At 38.0% G+C, this 21834-nt stretch overlaps 3 protein-coding genes and 1 long non-coding RNA gene across 13 annotated transcripts in view; 2 read left to right on the top strand and 2 right to left on the bottom strand.

Annotated features, from left to right (window-relative positions):
• Window positions 1–1378: 1378 nt before the first annotated feature.
• si:dkey-30j10.5 lies at window positions 1379–6116 on the bottom strand. 2 transcript variants are annotated; one of them, XM_044112164.1, is made up of 4 exons: window positions 5978–6116; window positions 3735–3970; window positions 2823–3629; window positions 1379–2428 (listed from the first exon to the last, which is right to left on the bottom strand). In XM_044112164.1, the coding sequence occupies exon 4, from the start codon at window positions 2410–2412 to the stop codon at window positions 1519–1521; it is 894 nt and encodes a 297-aa protein (XP_043968099.1). In that variant the 5' UTR covers window positions 2413–2428; window positions 2823–3629; window positions 3735–3970; window positions 5978–6116; the 3' UTR covers window positions 1379–1518. The 2 variants fall into 2 exon arrangements, with proteins under 2 accessions (XP_043968099.1, XP_043968098.1); XM_044112163.1 differs by adding an exon at window positions 4569–4617 and having other exon boundaries at window positions 2823–3970; window positions 5978–6049.
• On the top strand, window positions 5974–18488 carry LOC122828535 (GRAM domain-containing protein 2B). Of its 9 annotated transcripts, none has more exons than XM_044112157.1 (14): window positions 5974–6106; window positions 7517–7634; window positions 8728–8815; window positions 9670–9804; window positions 9959–10062; window positions 10963–11058; window positions 11162–11233; window positions 12205–12294; window positions 13635–13737; window positions 14529–14666; window positions 15091–15166; window positions 15578–15682; window positions 16257–16338; window positions 17197–18488. In XM_044112157.1, exons 1-14 carry the CDS (start codon window positions 6018–6020, stop codon window positions 17236–17238), a joined length of 1338 nt encoding a protein of 445 aa, XP_043968092.1. In that variant the 5' UTR covers window positions 5974–6017; the 3' UTR covers window positions 17239–18488. The 9 variants fall into 9 exon arrangements, 7 of the variants coding, with proteins under 7 accessions (XP_043968092.1, XP_043968090.1, XP_043968095.1 ...); XM_044112155.1 differs by having other exon boundaries at window positions 16254–16338; XM_044112160.1 differs by having other exon boundaries at window positions 7517–7639; window positions 9735–9804; window positions 16254–16338.
• The window catches only part of LOC122828537, an 11936-nt gene continuing 3981 nt past the window's right edge, over window positions 13880–21834 (bottom strand). The window contains exon 4 of the long non-coding RNA XR_006370243.1: window positions 13880–14717. This is a non-coding gene — a long non-coding RNA (uncharacterized LOC122828537). The remainder of the gene's footprint in view (window positions 14718–21834) is intronic.
• The window catches only part of LOC122828533 (solute carrier family 12 member 2-like), a 14412-nt gene continuing 12761 nt past the window's right edge, over window positions 20184–21834 (top strand). The window contains exon 1 of the mRNA XM_044112154.1: window positions 20184–21101. Coding sequence (XP_043968089.1) covers window positions 20685–21101 — 417 coding nt within the window. The 5' untranslated portion in view covers window positions 20184–20684. The remainder of the gene's footprint in view (window positions 21102–21834) is intronic.

Raw genomic sequence — 21834 nt, 5'->3', positions numbered from 1 at the left:
CAAATCATTTGTTTTTTATTTTTGGCTGAATTTTATTTTTGTGTTAGCTTAATGTTTGTTCTTTTCATGTGTGCAAAACTCAATATATACATTGTAAAAAATATATGTTTTTCAGTTGATGTCACTTTCAAATAATAAAAATAACCTGGTACACTTAATATCACAGATTTTATATTTTCTCTTTTGCTTCGCCTGTAGGAATCAATGTCCATAACAACACCGGTATGATGTAATTACAAACAATGCTAATGTTAGCGTAGCTTCATGATGAAGCTTTGAAATGATCGGAACATTCAGTTCCGCCACAAGGGGGCGCCGTTGTTCCAGGCTGCCGATAAGGCAACACTAATGCATTTAATTCATCATTTTAATGTTCAGTTAAAAAAGGCAATAAATGCGTATTGGTGTCTGATATGAAACGTTTAGTTACTTCCAGACAAACTGTAAAATAATAAATAAACGGGAGATAAATGAGTAAAAGTGCTTGATGTGGAATCCAGCTGTGAAAAACTGCATCCTGTATCCCAGAGGGAAAAAGCTGCTCAAAGGAAAAGACAACTAGACTCTGAACTTCTAGGAAAAGTTGTTTCTTTCAGAGTTTGGTATATTTACTCAGCTACATTTATTTCAGTGACCTTTTTGAAAATATATGTATAACTTTAGGAGTATTTTTACTATGCTGCACTTTTTACTTTGACTTGAGTAATTTTAGCATCAAGTATTTTTAAAATTTCTGGATTTTCTACCCACTGAATGAAAAACAAAAATTCAACAGACACACACCAGCAGATTTTAATAAAATAAATAAAAATAGATAAAAGTTGTTTTTAATTTAAAAAAAAAACTGATTTGAAAACATTTCTTATTTTGCCCAATTCTGTTATTTTTTTGTTACTAATATGAATTATTGTAATTCTGGTCTTTAAAATCTCCAAATTTCCTCTTAACTTTATACGTTGGTGGGTCTGATGATGTAAGTTTTAATTATTAAATGATGTTTTCATCAGTAATTGAGTAACTTATTAATAAATACTGTTTTACTGTTGCTGCAGGAAACATTTTCCACAGGAGAAAATAATAAATCAATATATGATATTCATGTTTTGACAGAGTGATCGATACGTTTCTCTGGGTTCATAACCCAGAGAAACGTTATGAACCCAGAATGAGAGTTTTTGTTTTTTGAATAAAGTTATAAAATTACAAGATATTCCTCACTTTTTAAGAAAAACACAATATTTGGGGATATTGGATCAGAACCACTGAATAACTGGAAGCTGATTGTAACAGAGATGAAAACTTTCTGGATACCAAAGTGAAGCTTCTTCTGATGTTTACTTTATAAATGTTGTTATAAAATTATAACATTTGCAACAGATTTGATCAGAAGCTCAACTTTATTGATCAGTAATCAGATTCAGAGAAAATGTTTGACAGAAACTCATTTCCAGATAGAAGATATGGTCAGTATAGATTGATTATTGGCTCTCACTGAGCATGCTCAGAAACTACCAACCTTTACTTAAAACACAGAAACATTTTGTGGCCTGAGTTTTTCAGGTTGAGATCTGTATCGATGACATTGAAGCCGGCTCTCACACACTCTTCCTTTGCCGTCGTGTTTATCACAGTGATGAACGTGATGGGAGGTGTGTCGGTTCCACCTTTCTTGTACCACAGGTACAACGGGGTTCCTCTGGTTCCATCATTCAGGTTTGTTTTCACTTTCTGACATCCTGCCTTCACCAAACGACTCTCCTTGGACGTATCAGTGGAGATCTTCAGATCTGTGATGGCTTTCTTCTCATCAGCGGTTTGCTGGTAAAAGATGAAGATGTCAGGCCCCCCTGAATCTCTGTTGATGTCTTCGTCTATTCGGGTGTAACCTTGACGGAACAAGTCATGGTGTGATATGTCGCCATCGCTGGCCTGGATGTCACAGATGTAGGTTTGGCGCTGTCTCTTCATCCACAGGTGGATCCCGTCTCCTCCAGCTCTCCGGTTCAGATCGCAGGCTGACCTCTCCCACTGAGGCTGGGCCTTCTTGGTTTCATCTTCTTCATTAGTGGACACGTCCAGCTCCACGATGGGGACGTCACACTCAGTGTAACCTTTGAAGAACCACAGGAAGACGTTGCTGCCCCCGGCTCCTTTGTGGAGATCTTTATTGACCAGGTGGTACCCTTCATTCATCAGACCTTTTGTCATCCAGTCATTGAAGGAAAACTGGATCCTGGTGATCGCTCTGTAGTCACCCATTTTGTACCAGAGGAAGATGTTGTTTCCTCCTGCTTCCTTGTTCAGATCCAGAGGAAGTTTGGTGAAGCCATTATTACTAAGCTGAAGCTCCTCAGCAGCGTTCAGGGAAATATCGATGTGGGTGATGAACTTCGGCATCTTTGGCTGCTGCATCAAAGTTAAACCAAACCTGAGAAACACATTGATGGAGAATATGTGTAATAAAACACGTTTCTGGTTACAGAGGAGAATTTACAGAAAGAAATGATTTTATTTACAAAAGTCAATAAAGGAAAAAAAATGGAGTTTTTATATCAATAAATATGAAACATCTCTATTTCTCACAGATTCAGCTGCAACAAACAAAAATAAAATATAATTTATATGCATTAATAAAACTGTAAAGCAGAATCTAGCATGAAAAAGATTTTAAAAGGATTTGATAGAAAAAACTGGTCAAATATGAACCCGGCTGGTTCTGTCCAGGTAAGTTTGTCAAAATGACGGTTTCCATGTCAAACTGCTCAGAGACAGTTTTACTGTTAAACAGATGGAGAGATGAATGGATGAAGCTGAACACTCACCTGTCTGAAGGCTGCTGGACCTGAGCTGCTCACCTGCTCGTTCTGAAGCTGCTGGGAGCCGAGAGATGGAGGGAAAACCTCCCAGTTTCTCTAAAAACAAATGATCTACTCAAACAAACACGACCTGATGACTAATCTTCTATCTGCTGCGATAAGCAATAAAAACAACAACAACCACTTCCTGTTGGGTCAGAACTTCTCATCAAACTGGAACATGAAGCATTTTTCTGCAGCTGAAGGAGCAGAAAAATGCTGTGGAACCAGCATCCAACTGGTTTCTCTGGAAACCAACCGGTTTAAAAGATTGTATCAAAAATACAAAGTCATAGAAAGCAGCTGAAGGATTACATTTTATCGAGAGCCATTGTTAAATATTTATTAATGTTTCATTGATTTCATTTCTAAAGCAGCTGGAACTCAGTGTTTCAGCTGTTTTAGAGTTTTCTCCATCTTTAGATCTGGGGATGCAGAACCAGAACCAGAACCAGAACCAGAAAAACATGAGAGATCTGAAGGTTGATATAACAACAGCAGATCTTCAGTGATTTATAAACTACCAGTCTCTTTGCTCAGTGAAGGAATGTAGAACTAGGTGATGTAGAACTGGACAGTGTAGAACTGGGTGGGGTCTCTATCTTCCTGGTTGTAGTCAGAACTGCAGCAGCAGCGTTCTGGATCAGTGGCTTGTTTGTCACCTGCTGCAGGAATCAATGAGTTTCTCCAGATCCGGCTCAGATTTTAGTCCTCTGGTCTTGGAAATGTTCTTCAGGTGATAGAAGCCGACTTTGTAACTGTCTTTATGTGGCTCTGGAGGTTCAGATCGGAAAAAACAAACAAACAAATAAAATAGGTCATTATTGGGAGAATCATTCTGCAGAAACACACCAACTCCAGTCAGAAACAACCAATCACAGCCTGGAGGCGGGTCTTAGCGCTGCCAATCACTCCCACAGAAAGGCGGAGATCTTTCCCACTGTTTGTGTCTCTCATCTTGTCCTCATTGCTGCTCCTTTAAAGCTGCAGACTGTTGTGAAACAATCAGTTTCCATGGAAAACGGCGGGTTTAGGAGAACCGGTCGGTTCACCTGATCCTGTTCAGGTAGTTCCATGTAGATGTATCAGCAACTCAGGAGACATTTTGAATCAGACTGAAAGAGAAACCAATAAATCAACATTACAGAAAGATGTAAAGCTCAAAAAGGTCGATTTTATAATAATACAGCCGTCTTAAAGTGGCAGTACTGTGTTCTCAACGCACATTATTCCATTTTACAACTGATAGCTTCAGTTGTTATAGAAATGCTTTATCAATTATTACTTTAAAGAAATTTGACTGCTGACAGAGCAGAGAGGGCAAAGGATTTGTTTGTTACAGTTATTTATAATTCAGGTTTATATATTTATAAATTGTTTTGTCTGTTTTTGATATTGTTCATGTATTTCTTGTTGTACTTTGTGTTTAAAATGCAAAACATTTCAATAAAGGAACTGAACTGAGACACAAAAGAAAGAAAAGAACTGATCAGTTTCACAGCCAAACAGTTCGCCAGAAATACCAGCAAATAATGCAAAACGGAGAACAGCAGGAGAAGAACGTGGTGAGTTTGTGCAGCAGCTTCAGCCTATTGCAGCACAAAAACAACACCTGATAATTAGGGCAGCAGTAAATGGAGCAGCTATCAAAGCAAACAAACAGAGCAGCAGACAGTCTGAGGGTCATCCACCCACATGCCCCGCCATGTTTACCTGAGACAAACGCTCAGGCTGAGCCGGCTGCGTTCCAGCACGACGCGTTCTGGAACACAGAGTTTCTGATGCGTTATGGTGCAACATGAGCTGATCCACCAAACATTTACTGTCCTGATCAAAACCTTCAGCTGTAACATAAATGTAGCTGTTTATCAAACTTTTTCTGCAGGAAGCTCAAAAGTTTTCTGAGCCTGAAAAGCTTCATTCAGGTCAGAACAGCAGCAGCGTTTCTATTGGCCAGAATTACAGTTTAACATTTTGGAAATAAATCTGCTGGATGGAAACACAGCCGTTTCAAAAGAAGCTGCACTAAGATTGAAGCTGGTTTACTTTGCAAATCTGAACTGAAAACACTTTTTCACATCACACGAGTCACATGGTCACCAACCGGATGTTACTACTGACAGAAATGAAGAAGAAGACAGGAAGTGGTGGGAGGATGTTGGGGCAGCATGTGAAGGTCAGTCAGTGGAGAACAAAAATCTATCAGTCTAGTCAGCAGAAAAGAGGAGCAGTGATGTGCAGAAATCATCGCCTCCTGTTGGCAGCAGACATGCAGGAAAAATCTGCAGGAGATTTTATGTTTCAGGCTCAAAATATTATGGAGTAAAGATTTGGCTTCAGGTTCGTCTCTGTTTGCGTTTCAAAGTGCATCAGGTTGGATCTGTAAGGGGCTGAAGTTGGTTCATCAGTCCGTAAATAAACAGAAACTAAACAAACGTTTCATTTCTGATCTTCGGTTGTGGTGTGAAAATTTCAAAAGTTGAAAAAGTTGGAAAATTTCAACTCAGCACAGAATTGAACTTTTTTCTAGAAGATTTCTGAGATTAATCTAAATATTTTAAGGTTTGTTTTTTCAGGCAAATGTTTCAGGCAAACATTTGGAGCTAAAAAGAAAATTTCTGAAGTTTCTAGGATTAATCTCATATTTTCAGATTTTTTTTCTAGCACGTTTTTGTCCTTTTCTTAAACTAAAATTATTTTTTAAGTTTTTGTACAAAAATTTCTAAGATTAATTTCAACATTTCAGAGATTTTATAACAAAATGTTCACTTTTGGAGCTCAGAAACTTTCTTGTTTTTTCTAGAAAATATTAAGAAAGTTTTTTCCACCTGTGACTGTAACATGAGGTCCAGATTTCAGCCAGTTTGTGTGAAACGTTTTGTTGTTGCTGTAATTTGAGGAAGAGGAAGGAGCTTCGCTGTGTTTCCCCTCTACACCTCCAGGCTGCCCTCTTTTTAAAAAGATGAAGGTTCAGTTTCCAAACACTGCAGGGTGAAATGTCACCGATCAAAGGTTTAAACACACACACACACACACACACACACACACACATCACCTCATCCTGCAGTCTGATTGGCCGGGACATGTGAGACGGACGGGGTGCAGGAAGAGCCGCGGCTCACCTTACGTCTCGGCGGCAGGAAGCGGGACGTCCAGGCTGAGATGACGGAGGAATGCGTGGAGCAGCAAATGTCTCAGGAGGATGTCAGGACGAGCAGCAGAGGAGCCGCCAAGCAAGGCCGAGATCATCAGTGAGTTCAGGGGAGCAAACACAGAGGAACAGCTGATTACTGTTATTATCTCGGCTTCACGCCGTTAAAAAGTTCTAATGAGTCCATTTGGAAAGAAAAGTTGGAGTTCTGTAGAAGCTGCATGATGGAAAGTGAAGCAAGACTTTCACTTTGGATCTGTTGCAGGAAAGATCTGAATTTACACTTTGTAAATGTAATGTCTTCGATAAGCTGCAGACATTAACAGAGCTGCAACAAACAACTTATGATTAGAATCATAATTTAGCAGAATAAAAACATCTTTTCACAAATTGAAAACAATGTTGCATGTTGCAAACTTTTCCAGTTCAGTTTGGTGCAGAAAGTTCTACAGTTTTACATTTTGGTGCCGTTTTCAGATGTTATTTTATTGCATCAATTCAGTTTATTTATCCTGAGTTAAAGCAAAAACAATCCAATCATAAATTTGTATGCAGAGACTTTTGACCTGCATTCCAGTTTAAATTCCAGTTATCATTCAAACTGGTAAACAAAACCAAAACAAACAAAACCTGAGAAAACCAGTCGATGCATCGAGCTGCTGACTGTGCAGAAACCCTCCCCCTGAGCAACATGAGCAACAGTGTTGATTAGATTAAACCTGCAACAATCTCTCATTCTGAACAAAGCATGTGGAGATGGTAGAAAGGAAATCTCCCTGTCAACAGAAAACACTGGAATACAAACTCATTTTATTATTGTTGCATGAACTGATGATCACCTCCATTGACAAGCAGCAGCAGCATCAGAGCAGGAAACATCTGCAGCATCAGGGAGTTCAGGCTGAGAGCGGCAACAAAGAACGGTCCAGTTGGTCCAACAAAGTCTGGCTGCCGCCAGGGCAGAACTTCCAGAGGTTCCACCTGGAGGAACCGTCCTCCAGGTGGTCTTCCAGGACCATCTGTGGCTTTTCCAGCAGAGCAAAGATCAGACGGAAATCTGATCTATGAAAGTTCAACTTTTCTACTTTTCATCAAAACTGTAGATAAAAATAAAAGATTTTGAAAGTCGTGACATTTTAAAATGTAGAAAATCCACAGAAAACAACATGAATGTCACTAAAAACACCAGATAAAAACTAAATGAGCATAAAAACCTGCTGAGGAACAAAACCTTTTTGCTCTGAGCATCTTAAACATGATTCAGGATCCACACTGAGGATTCATGTTGCAGCCGTTAGTCGCTGCCAGGCGGGTGAATTATTCATTCAGCTGATCGGCTGCAGGTAGACTTTAGGCCACGCCTCTAAATGAGCTACCTTTACAAAGAAGGAATCTTAAAATGAACCCAGGCTGACTGCTGAGTTAAAACGGACAGCAGCATAAGAGCTGCATGACAAACGGCTGTGTGCAGGTTAATATTTTCTGCTCTTATTGTTTTGTTCATGTCCAGTTCTGGTGATGAGGATGTGATGGAGGAGCATCAGAAAATCAGCAGGATGGTTGGAGAATCTCTGCAGGCTGCAGATCAGGAGCAGCTGGAGCCGTCAGGCAGAAAGAAACCGCAGCTGGTCAGGTATCCACCACGGGTGGTTAAATTCAACTTCATTTAATTCAACGTTCTGGGGGGGCAGAGCAAAGACCCCCAATATTACAAAATTATATTTATGTATAAATTATTGTAGTTTTTTATTCAGTTTTTCTTTTTTTTGTCCACTTTCTACTTAAATTTCCCACCTGTGGGAATAAGAAAGTATTTTCTTATCTTATAGAAATATTATACCAATAAATTCATTTACATAAAACAAGCTTTCAGTACTAATAGCACACAGCTTGTTTATGTAACGTTTTTATTTTAAACATAATTTTGAATATCTAGGTGAAGCTTAAAACTCCATCTGGCGCAGGAATAAAAAAGTTATTTTGCTTCAAATGCAGAAGAAATGAACAGATTTTTACTCACTGAATGTATGAATTTTATTATTTTATGCCTCGTTTGTTGGCGGCGGTGGACTCATGCTAACCTGACACAAACGTTTTAACCAGTGGTCTTTATTCAGTAGTAATTAAATCAGGAGGGAAACTGGGAACTGAACCCAGGACAACCATTAGCATCCACAGTGTTAGCCTCCTAGCATATTGCCTAAGTTATATTTTAGCATTTATGCCATAAAATGTGGAAAAGATTCAGATTTTGGAGTGAAACAAATGTTGTGAAATGAATGTTCAGTTAGCCAGGTTCTGTAGCACTGAAGGAGATCAATACACAGATATAAATATGAGTTAGGCAATAATGCTAACAGGCTAGCATGTGGGCGCTACACCAACTGAGCCAAAAGCTAAAGCGGTAATCATAAACATTTATCCGCTAACATTAACGCTCGACAACAACACAGTTATTAGCATAAGCTAATGCTAAGATGGCTAAATATTTCAAAGTGATCACAAACACCAACGGTCGTGTTAGCTTCACAGTTAGCTCATTAGCAGAGATGTGCCCAACACTCCATGTTGGATTGATGTTAATGTGTATTTAAAGTAGAGACATTTTATTTAAACCACATTAGCAGTAAATTAGCTTTGTTGGAAGTGAAGAGTCACGCATGGAGGAATAAAACGGTATTTTTCATATTGAGTAATAATTCTCTCTGTTGATCTCTGCAGGTCAAAAACTTTAGACAACTGCATGCTGACTCAGGTCCAGATCGACCCGGAGTCCAAGATCGACAGGAAGAAGTCCCACTACAGCCAGGTGAGTCTGATCGGTAATTAATTGGTTCTGAGTAGGTAACTGTGTAATTCGACAGTTTGAAAATAAATTTGCTTAGTGGGAGCAAGAAAATGTAGACAAATATCTTGTTTTTTGATAAAAAGTTTTGGTGCTAGGATCAGATGTTTGTTTGTTTCTTTTTAAAAAAAATATATTTTATTTCATAAAACTACAACAGAAACAGTTTTTTCGCATCACATGATCAACGACAGACATTTCTTCCTGCATTAATATCGTCTCCAGAACATTTTCATGAACCATTTATTCAAAGGTTCTCTACCCAAATAAATTATATTTTTATGAATGTAGGGGAGCTAATTTCTTCTTAGGGACAATCGTCTAAAACACGTTGAGTCGCTGGTGTGATGTGATAGAAAAGTGTGTGTGAGTGTGTGTGTGTTGTTTCAGGCGTGTAACTAAAAACAACAGACCTGCTGACAGTGGAAAACCTTGAAGACACAACAGTTTTATGTTTTCTGCTCCAAGAAAATGAATAAAAACAAAGTTAACATGGAATTCCATAAAACTTACAAAATGTTAAAATGTTAAAATGTTAAAATGTTAAAATGTTAAAATGTCGTCACACAAAACAACAGGAATGAGATTAGAATCAGTTCAAGCAAAGAACAAAAATAAGATGAAAGAGAACGGATGGATTGATTGATTGATTGATTGATTGATTGATTTCTGACAGTTAATGCAAAACTAAAATATTTAACCAGTTCATCAGTGAAAACTTTTCAATTTCTGTTATTTTTATAATGTTTTTCCTTCTAATTTTCCATCTCAGGGATGTATTTTATTTTATTTTTTATTTTATTTTTTATTTTTCTCAGTGAAGTTTGGACAGGAAGCTGCTCGGTCAGCTCTCAGCTGCTCTCCGTTTGTCTTCGTGTTGCAGATTTCCAAGAGCAACTGTCAGTACCATAAAATATTTAAGGAGATCAGCAAAGAGGAGGAGCTCCGACAGAGTGAGTCTGAACTCTCTGCTCCACCTTAAATGAACCTAAAATCAGAGCTGAACATCTGATTCCACTTTATTGAGCCAGGATGACGTGAAACAGATGAAATATTCCCTGTTTTAAATATTATATCATATAAAAGTCTCACTCACCTGCCTGCCAGGTTACACCTGCGCCCTGCAGAAAGACATCCTGTACCAGGGCCGGATGTTCGTCTCCGATCACTGGATCTGCTTCCACTCCAAGGTTTTTGGCAAAGACACCAAGGTACACACACACACACACACACACACACACACACACACACACACACACACACACACACACACACACACAGAGCCTGTTGTTACTGTAGAGTTCTGGTGGGAACTAAAAGGTTCTGTTTCACCTTAAATATTGTTATAGAGTAAAAACTGAATCCGTTCCCGGAAAACAAACAATTAAAATGAGTTTGAGCTGAAAAACAGCCAAACAGTGAAATATCCAGTGATGATGGATTCTGGCGTTAGCGGAGTAGATTATGAAACTTTAATGAAAAACTAATAAAATCAGAACGTAGGAACCGAGTTCTGACAGCAAGAACAAACAAAATGCACCAAGAGGGAAAAGCTATAGCTGAGCTTGCATTGCGCAGTTAGTTTCAATTAGCAATTAGCTTAATTTGTAGAAAAACAAACTCACCTTTTTCCAGTAAAAAGTTTTGGCGCTGGGATGAGGAGGTTCTTTTTTTTTTGCTGTATTGAAATCAGTTTATTTCTCAGAACTGCAACTTATTAATGTGTGACTTTAATCGGTTCTTTATGTAATGAAACACCTCAACAGCAAATTGTTTTTTGTTATTAACAGAATATCAACAACGTTTTTTGCATATTTGTAATAGAGACGTTACAATGTGGGAGAAAGAGAGCTGGTTAAATACTGGGATGACTGGGACAGCAGACTGGGACGAATTACTAACAGGATAATCTTAGTTCTCACAACAATTTCCAGTTATATGACAGCAGCGCAAAAAATACATGACAAAATTAAATCATGTATATTCTGGATTATATGTTGATTAAAGTAAATCTGAAATAAATCCAAACGTTTTAAAATCCCTGAAGTCGTTTTATTGTATAATTAAATCAACTCCAGATGTGGATTAGCTAAAAATATTTTTTATTTCAGATTGCCATCCCAGTGATGTCCATCACCAACATCAAGAAGACCAAAACCGCCATCCTGCTGCCAAACGCTCTGGTGATCGCCACCACCAACGACAGAGTGAGAAATCAAACGCACCCAACCGCCTCACTTCCTGTTCAATAACCGATAATCAGCTGATACTGACTGGTGGATGAGCAGAGTTTCTCTTCTGTTGCCACAGTACTTGTTCGTCTCCTTCCTGTCCAGAGACAACACCTACAAGTTCCTGACGTCAGTCTGTCTCCACCTAGAGGTGAGACGGAGTATTGCATGTCAGTAAGCAGTAAGCGATGTTTGTAAGAGACAGTGAGGGAAGTTAGCAGGTTAGCTTCATTCTGGTTTTCACTAGATAATCATTTTTAGTGAAATATTCATTCACAAATATTCGCAAACAGAAACTGAAACCCTTTGAAACCAGAGCTAGAAATTAAAAACTAGATTCTAATCAGGATACATCATTTAAAGTTGCAGTATGAAATTCTTATTTTAAAAAGTCTGTTTTTTAAAAAACATGTTTGTTAAAATTGATGTGACGGTTTGTTATTCGACAGATGATCTGTGGAAAGATCTACTGTTACCTTCTGAAGAAATGCAGCCAATCAGAGCCAGGAGGAGGAGCTTAGTGCTGTTAATCAATCTCGTTCACTTGCTGCTAAATGTGCTGATGACAGAGAAACAACATAACGTTACAGGAAAACCATTTTTCCACTGTCATCCACAACTATGCCAACTAGCGTTAGCATTCAAGACAGGCTATGCTATAAGCAGCATAAAAGAGTGTGAGGAGGGTGATTGACAGCGCTAAGGCCCGCCTCCTGGCTCTGATTGGTTGTTCACAGTTAGCGCTGGGAGACGGTGGAGATCAATTTTTCACAGATTATCAGTCTTATAAACAAACTGACAGTTTCAATAAATGAGAAAAAAAATTGTTAAAGTGACATCCTGCAGCTTTAAGAGTAAATTTTATTTTCTTTAAAATAATATTGTTGCTTTTAATATGAATTCAACGAATGACTTCCTGTGTAACAGAGATCCTGACTTGCAACATGAAAACTCATAATTTATCAATAAATAATCAATAATTTGATGTAAACTGGCAGATTTCTCTCAGTTCGCTGCTTTATTTGAACGTTTTGACGTTAAATTAACTCTTTAAAACGTTCAGAGTCGAATCTGGGTCGTAATATTTGAACCTGCAGCTTCTGGTTGTGATGATGTTCACAGGGCAGGAGTCCGTGCAACAGCCCGGTTCCTTCCTCAGCTCAACACAGCTTCAGAGGTCAGAGGTCGCCGCTGTTGACCCCCTTTCCTATGGTGAGTTCACAGTCACAAAATGACTCAACATTTTACAGCCTGACCTGTAAAAGGTCAGAGGGAATCACTGGCAGGCCTGTTTGGTGTCCGTCTCACTGCTTCGTATCAAACCGGTTTATTGTCGTCTGATAGATTATCAGATTATCACCAGTTCAAACCAGTTATCCACCAGTTTTTACCAGTTATCACCGCCTGCGCGCCTCATCAGACTTCAGCTTTTAAAGCAGCAGGATTGAAGCATTTACTGATGAGGTAGCAGCGCTAATCCATCCTGAACTTGTTAGGAAACCCAAACCGTCGAGTTCAAGTCATAAATGTTCTCATTTATTCAGATTTTCCTAGTTTATTTACAGATTGGCCTTAATTTCTCATTAGCTTGGCAGGAAAAAGGCCAGAGAGCATCAGACTCTTAAAAAACCACTAAATCTGACCAAGTAATTTTAGTTTCTCCTGCAGATATCTTGTTACACTTTTTACACTGATGATTGTAAAACTTCCAGACAGGAGCTTGTTTGAAATCAATCATTTCCTAATATTAATTTAAAAAGTCTTAGTTCCATTGGCAGATTATTTGAACTATAACAGGACATTTTTCCATGTCACAAATGAAATGATCTGCAAATGGAACATTTTCATCAATATTAATGAATTATTGACTTATAAAGTTCATAACTTGCTGAAAAGTTACTTCTCAGTTAGTTTTTTATTAAGATGATCACTAACGAGTGAAAACTAGACCAACATTACTTGGTAATATTTTGAGTTTTTGCAGTGTAAGTTAATTTAAAAAAGTCAAACTTTTACCAAAATAAAGATGCAAAATTAGCTGACAAAAGTCATAAAAGTAATTTTATGATTTTTATTACAATCTTATTCTCAAATGACTTTTATTATTACGACTTTATTCATATATTATCTGACTTTGTCATCATATTACCTCTTAATTCTTGTATTTTTACAGTTTTATTCTTGTATTATTAGGACTTTTTTCTTGTGTTATAATTTACTGCTTTATTCTGATAATATCATGACTTTATTGTTTTAATATTATGACTTTATTGTTTTAATATTATGACTTTATTGTTTTAATATTATGATTTTATTTCTTTAATATTATGATTTCATTGTTTTAATATTATGACTTTATTCTGGTAATTTCAAACACTAAATTCTCTAATACTGGCTTTAATACTCAGGAATCAAACCGGGGACTTTCCTGCCAAGGACTGTTTTATGTATATTTGTGCAGCCAGTTGTAACAACATGCCTGAAGATGAGGATGATGAGGAAGAGGATGAGGATGAGAATGAGGTTTTCAGCTGTGTGTAATTTTTCTGCAGGGTAATTTCGTGGACCTGGACGGAGCCGTGAGGCAGAAACGGCAGGAGTTGGAGGAAAACAGCAGCTCCGACTCTCCGGCTCCAGACTACGATAAGATAGCCGGTGTCTGTTTACGTTACACATTACCCAGCATTCATAGCACACATGCAGACTGTGATGCTCCAAAACTAAAACATAGACAACGAACAGCAGATATCAGTGGTGAGGTGGGAGGGAGTCGCTGGGCGAAGCTTTGAACACCTGGTGAATTTGATACACCAAACTTTATTGAAAATATTAAATAAATACTGGAAACGTAGCACAGAACCATGGTATTGTTCAGGAACAGCAGTGGGCCCAGGATGCAGCCCTGAGGAACGCCACAAGTGATTAAAGAACTTGAATAAAAATATGAAACAGACAGAAATCTTCTCAAGTTATTAGAATTTAAAAGTAGAATTTAAATGAAAACTTTTTGGATCATTTCTGACTGAGAAGAAACAATAACAGTATTTTTAAAAAGTATTTGAGTTTCTGTCTAAAAACAGTTATTACTGAATATTTCCATGTTCAAACACCAAATGTACCTTAAAATGCGTTAAAATGCATCTTAAGGTACCATCTTAGCATTAATGCAGCTAACATTCACAGTCTTTCCTATTCAACCAATCAGTGGCCAGGAAAATAAATGCTGCTCTGGGATTGGCTGCTTTAAAGCAAATGCTGGCCAATAGTGTGTGAAGCAGAATTGTGTCTAAATCTGCTCTATGGAAAAATCTGCTAACTTTTCATCAGTAATTCAGAGGAACGTCTGTCATCACAGAACCGTTAAAAGTCCAATCTGCTGATTAAAATAAAAGAAGAACAAAAACTCACTGTGGGTTTCAGTTTTTAACCAAATCCTTTTCCAACAGACCTGCCCATTCCTCACTTCCTGGATGCACTGAAACAAAAAGGGAACTCGTCTTCTCCGGAGCAGAAGCACAAAGTGAAGAAGCAGCACCAGAACCAGCAGGGCGGCACCAAGAAGCCGCAGAACTCGGTCCGGTCCAGTGAGTTCTGCTCACATGTTCACAGAAAACAACCTTCAGCCGATTCATCCTCTGAAAGGAATGAATTAACAAACATTAATTATGTCTTAATGTTTGTAGTCAGGAGGTTTGACCAACAAAAAGAAGAAGAAAAAAAAACGTCGGCCATTTTAACTTTCACCAGGATGTTCTGATAAAGACGTTTATAACAAATAGATTAACAAGGACAAAACATTTCCACAATCATTTTTTTGTTTTAGATTAAAAAAACATGAACCTAAAATGTTTTAAGTTAAGCCAAATTTCATATTCCTAGATATTGATTTTGATTGAGATACATGATTGGTTTAACTAGATACTGAAGAGTTTTCCTTGTTTTTTGTGGCTAACAATCATAATTAGTAAAATAATTTAAAAAACGTAACATATTTTTGGTTGTTTCCAGGTTCAGAGGTCGTGTTCGACAGCAGAGTCAAGAAAACCGTTTCTCTCAACACTCTGCTGATTATCTACATGTTTCTGTAAGATTCAGTCGTTCTTTTATTCTAATTAATATTTCACTGATTTCTTTACTAAACATTCACACACAGAGACAATAATACTGGGTCCCGTTGGTAAAGATACAGAATTAACATCTACAAATTTACATTTAGTTTACAAAAATAAATATTTAGCTAATATAAAATATATGTTCCCTCTCCGTTCCCTCCCTGTTCCCTCTCTGTTCCCTCCCTGTTCCCTCTGTTCCCTCCCTGTTCCCTCTCTGTTCCCTCTCTGTTCCCTCTCTGTTCCCTCTCTGTTCCCTCTCCGTTCCCTCTCTCTGTTCCCTCTCCGTTCTCTCTCTCTGTTCCCTCTCCGTTCTCTCCCTGCCCTCTCCTTGTTCCCTCTCTGTTCCCTCTCCGTTCCTCTCTGTTCCCTCTCCGTTCCCTCAGGGTCTGCGTTCTGGTCCTGTCTTCCTGCTATCTGGCCTTCAGGATCGTTTCCCTGGAACAGAAACTGACGAGGCTCGGCTCCATCAGCGACTTCACGGATCACCAGTGAGTTTCAGTCTCAATCGTTTCAACTAATTATTATTTTTTTTAAATCTAATCTAGTTTGAGAAACTTAAATGTGTGGAAAAGACGTTGGATGATTTGAAAACTTTTTAGCTTTTAGCTGAGATCTGTGTTTAAAATGAGGAAACTGAATTTTACCAACATTATGTTTTATTTGTCTATAATACATAAAATAACTACAAACACACACATTGTATCTCTGTGACCAAACAAACCAAACGACCAGCGTCCAACTGAACAGCAATAAGGAGGAAATAAACGTTGGTTTGTTAACATCGTCCCAGTTCTACTCATCGGTCCGGTACCAGCACTGGTGTCGGTATCGGTCCGATAATTCATGCTTTCCTACGTTTGGTTTGCATTAATTTTGACTCTCAACGACTTTTGGTGTAAAACAAGTTCATAAATCTTTAACTACAGATATTTGCTGATGTATGCAGGATTTTTCAGAGGATTCCCATGTTCCTCTGTGTGTGTGTGTGTGTGTGTGTGTGTGTGTGTGTGTGTGTGTGTGTGTGTGCGTGTGTGTGTGTGTGTGTGTGTGTTTTCCTAGAAGCAGTTTTCTTTCTGGGATTCCTGATGTGAAGTCAGAGCTCTTCTCTGAACTGCTGACCATCAACCTGCTGAAACTGGAGAAGGTTTGTCTTCCTGATCCCATTAAATCTCATCGTTTCTCGTCTCTTGATGATTAACAGGTTCTGAACATCTGCAGCCTCAAATTAAGAAAGTTTTCCAGAAATCAGCGGATCTGCCCCGTCACTGGAAACGACTGATCTTCTGGTTCTCTTGTATATTTTGCTTTTCTTTCTTTCAAACAATCCACAAAATTCTCCTCTGGAAATAGTTTTATTCGTCCAACTCTCAGACATAACTGCATGTGGAGAAAAAAGCAGGGAGGTTTTTCAGATAAAACTCTCTGATTGGCAATAATCAAACATTAATAGTCAGTGATCTGATCAGAGAACCGTGGATCAGCCAGACGATCTCCTCACTGTTCAGTCTGAACTTTGTGTTTCTGAGAAACATCAACATTTCAGGCTGACGCCCGTCTATAGAGCATCACTTCTACAGTTACACTGTGGAAAAATAACAGCAGTAATCTGGATTATTTATCTGTCATCAGGGGAAAAGATGTTGAAACTGTGTAAATATCACAGTTTAAAGCTTAATATTTAGCTTCAAACTACATATTTTGTTAGGTCCAAACTAAATATTTAGTTAGCAAGCTAGGTATTTATTTGAAGCTAAATGCTAACCAACTAAATATTTCGCTCCATATTAAATATTGAGCTAGCGAGCTAAGTATTTAGCTCTAACTAAACGGCATGTTTTCCTTCAAACCTTACAGGTTAATTTGTTCATAAAATATTTAATTGTATAATTTACATCATAACTTTTTGTGCTCATACTGATAATCAAATCTAACCTACATGAATCTAATCATTTATGAAGTTTCTATGTTCAGAATCATCCTGACAGACTGTCTGTGTTTTCAGGTCCAGAAGAATCTGCAGAGGCTGCTGGAAGAAGCTGCATGACTGAACTGGGAACCAGTATGAGAGCTGCTGACAGCTTTGTACATAAACTGTGAATATTAAATTTATTCTGTGCAGGCAGTAAAACGGGAACCCGCTGCGGCCGAGAAACTAATCAAACTGTAAACTGATTGATTTCCTGTTAAATTCATGCTGGCAGTGAAACTGACGCCTACTTTTAGAAACAACTAACAGTGACGTCGCCCTCTACCTGCAGGAAAAGTATCTGCATCTCATGACTGTAAAGAGGCAATCAGAACCAAACAATTAACTGGCTTTGACTAGGCCAAAACACATCTTCACAGGTGGAGCTGCTGGTGGGAATCAGTAGCTGCATTTCTGTTACAAATGTACGCTAAACTTTGTTGACATCAAAAACAGAGTTCTGTAATTAATGTGTTTCCATTAATTCAGTTAATTCAATTAAAATCAAACATAAATAAGTTTGGTCATGTAATAAGTCATTTAAAGAAATCGCCACCATCGTCCAACCACTTCCTGTCTTCTTCATGGTTTTCAGCAGTAGTAACATCCAGTTGTTGATCATTTGACCTCAGACTAATTTGGATAGAAGCACAAAACCTTTTTTTATCAAAAAATGTGAGTTTATTTTTTTTCTCATTTATTTTCAGGGATGAAAATGAGAAATGAATGAACAATATTAGAGCCAAACAACTGCACTATTTTTTCCAAAAGGAAATGGCAAAATAAACGAACGTTGTAAAGAAAACTGTCAGAGGAAACAAACCTAAGCACAAAACCCAACAGTTAGCAGCCAGTAGCATTAAAGAATTGGTTGCTAAATTACTAATAACCAAAGTTTTTACGTCTTTTTTTAATAAAGCATGAAACCCAGAAAACTTTTAAAACATCGTCTGGAAATGATTGTGTCTAATTGACCCGTGTTGAGCTGCTTTTCTCCTGATTTTATTCAAGGTTTTGGACATTTCTAGTGGCTGAATGTGAATCTCTTCAGATCCCTGTGGTTCAGAGTTTAGGTTGTTTTTTCAGTTTTGTGTTTTTCTAATTCAGTGTTTCACTCAAACATGTTTTCACCTCACTGTATTTCAAATTATTTAACATTTAAGACTGAATGTTAACATGTGCAGACAAAAACTGGGTTGATTTTTTTCATGCATTAAACTGTTGTGATTTATTAAACATATTGAGAAATAAATGCTATTTTGGGGAAATGAATTCATTTTGTGAATTAATTATCTGTTTTCTAAATAAAAGTGAATTTTTGTCATTTTTCTCTCGTGTTTCAAACCTTTTTATTTCACAGCTTTTGGAAACGGGACCATTTGATTTGATTTGAGTCAAAAGTTTTTCACCTTTTTGGATGTTTTGCTGTTTTTATTGTTTTCAATTATAATCAACTAAATTTGGCTTTTTGTCAACAAAAATATTCCTAAAACAAAAAACCTTTTTATGTCAAAATTCAAACTAGTTTCTACAAAATGAGGCTTAAAATATTAAACATGACTTCAGGATTTAGTAGAGCTAAATGTTTTACAAAAATAAAACATCCAGCGGTGTGAACATTTTTAAAGCAGTTAAATATACATACCACTTATGTTTATTCATGAAATGTTTTTTTTTATTTTGTTGCAATTTGTCAATTTTTTTAAGTTAATGTTGTAGTTTCACCGTTTGCTGCTTCTTGAACTGATAAGAGTTAAAAACTGGTGACAAAATGTTCATTAAAGGAAAGAAGCTGCTGATGTTTCTTGAAGAAATTTACCAGATTAATAATTTAATTTAATCTGATTGAAAGCAAAAAGGATAAAAAGTGGGTTATTAGAAGCTGCTTCGGGCCGAAGTGACGAACTCGGCTAAATGATTAGCAGGTCCAGTTATCGTTTCGCCCGTTAATCCTCGGCTGTTTGAGGAGGATTTTCCTGGAGATTGTGATTCTTTCCAGGGTCAATCCTAATTCCTGCTGACCGGCTGATGATCCGTTTCTGCTCAGCTGGAGAATATTTAACCTGAGGCGATCCATGAATACTTTACTAAAACAAAAAAAAAAATAAAAATAAAAACCTGGGTTCATTTATTCTCCTTATTTTAATTTGACAATCTGGTCAATTACCAACAAAACAAACCTGCTGCATAAAAATTTGAGGAAAACTTTCTACATATAGTTAATAATTTCTCAAAATGAAATGTACAACTACCTATCAGATTTAAATTAAAGAAAACTGGAGCTAATGAAGGAAAAAGTTAAAGAATGTGCAGATTTTAAGGTTTTATATCAGTCAGGATGTTAAAGTTTGGTAATAAAAAGGAAAATGGGTTTAACTTGTTTCCATATTTTCTGAAGGATTTTGATCTTCCAGACATTTTTCTGCAGGAATATCAAAACTATTTTTTACCTGCCTGCAATTTGAAGTATTTAAATCTTTATCTGGAAAACTGTAAATATCCACAATTCCTTAAAAACTAAAACACGTCTTTAAGAAGGAGATGATAGAACCAAATGGAATATAAAAATGTTCTTCATCCTATTTGTTATTCTGGTTTTAATAGAAATTTCAGCGGATAATTTTCAGACTCTTAACAGCTGAATCATTCCTGCGGTTCCACTTTGAACCACCAGATGTCGCTGTTTGACTCGTGACTCTTTTCTCTGGGTTGAATCAACAGGTGCTTCCCAAAAGAAACACCTTCAAAACCACAAACTGAGGAGAATTAAAACTGTGCAGCAGAAACGTTAACTGTTTCAGGATAATAATAATCATAATAATCATAATAAAATGCGTGATATTCGTTCCGCTCAGGGATAAAATGACTGTAAAAGAAGTAATTTAGCTGCAGAATCAGAAGCTGTGCGCAGGTTTGTGCCTGCTGGGTTTGTTGTTCAGTGTTTGGCGCAGAAAGCGGCTGTTGTTCTCTGTATGCTAATCCCGCCGCGGATCTGTGTGAATGTCTCAGTGTGTCACCGATAACAAATGGCTTTGTTAAGAACAGAGCTGCGCACCAAACCTAAAGAATATGGGAAATATTCTCATTTTCTACCGGTTTCAAAGGCTAAAAGTAGAAATACGTTTTAATAAAAGTTAAATTGTTGTTGTTTCTGCAGTTATGTAAGTTAGTTTTGTTTTGATTTGATTGTTCTGGTGCGTAATGGCCTTCATCCCCTCCTCTTCAGGTCTCCTGCAGCGCAGAGGGAGGAGGAGACACACTCATCTCAATAAGGCTCTTGATTCATCATGTGAGGGAGGAAAACGCAGAGTTGCGGCAGAGTTCGGTGTCCTTTACGCACGGACTGCGCATCTCCGCTGTGCGTCCTGGCGCATCCATCCGGAGCTCAGCAGGAGAGAAAATATTGTTTCTAGATTCGTTTCATATCGGATTTGTGTTTCCACTCAGCTTGTAGGACGATGTGCCTGTGAAGTGCCGGGTCCAGTTCGGAGCAGTAAAACGTTTCCTCCGTTATCGTTTGAATCATGTCAGAAAGGAAACCGTCGCTGAGGGCCGGCGGCTCCGCGCAGAGCCGCTTCCAGGTGGATGTGGTGACGGAGGGCTCCTCCGCCGCGGCCCCGGCTCCAGAGGAGTCCAAGGGCCGCTTCAAGGTGGTGGGCTTCATGGACCCGGGCATGGGCCCCAACGCGGACATCGGGCTCCCGCCGGATGTCTTCCACGAGCCGGACACGACAAAGAGCGACTCCGTGAGCCTCCACTCCACGGGCACCGGGCAGACCCACGTCTCAGACTCCCACTCCAACACCTACTACATGCGGACCTTCGGACACAACACCATCGACGCGGTACCGAACATCGAGTTCTACCGGCAGACCGCGGCGCCGTTCGGGGAGAAACTCACCAGACCGTCGCTGTCGGAGCTGCACGACGAACTTGATAAAGTAACAATAATCAGTTTATGTTCATAGTCATTTTAATTAGAGGTTCATTAGAGCGAAGACTCGAACTCTGAATTATGATTTTCAATGTTTTAATTGTTAAAAAAAAATTGTTCAGTGTCCCTTATCATTTTCAGTACATTTGACTTTATTTGCACATAAAGTCAAATGAACTGTAAAACCTGTAAAATATAAGTTTTGATCTGATAAATTATTGATGAAAAAATACCAAAGAGAATAAAAACTGAGTCTGTGGCATTTCCCTGCTGATTTTACAGCTGAATGAACCAACAGATTATTTTTAAAGATCTCTGGCAGAAGCTAACATTTGTTTTTTTTAATTACTTGTTCATGCCACTGACTAACAGGACCTTGGGAAGAACAACTGGCCCACAGCATCACGGGTCCTCCACCAGTCTTCCTTTGTTTCAGACCAGACTCAGTGGGAAAGTTTGTTGATAAAAACCTCTGAACACTCGGCTAAAAAACTTCATGTTTCTGTTTGTGACAGAGAGGAACTCTTTTCTTCTCTTTTGTCTTTGCTGTAGTTTTCTATCAGTGAGATTTGAAGGCCTGACAAACATGGAGCCTCATTTAGCTTAACAACCATCAGGTTCTTCACCATCCTAACATTTCAAAATACTGTTGATACTGGGAGGAAATAAAGGCGCAGGGTTTGTTCTAGTCAAGACTTTAACAAAAAGGCTCATTTCTGTTAGGATAGATACATTTAGAC

This window comes from Gambusia affinis, linkage group LG03 (genome assembly GCF_019740435.1).
Source record: "Gambusia affinis linkage group LG03, SWU_Gaff_1.0, whole genome shotgun sequence".
Taxonomy (NCBI): domain Eukaryota; kingdom Metazoa; phylum Chordata; class Actinopteri; order Cyprinodontiformes; family Poeciliidae; genus Gambusia; species Gambusia affinis.
The sequence above is the reverse complement of the archived record's forward strand: the minus strand, read 5'-3'. Positions and strand labels throughout refer to the sequence as shown.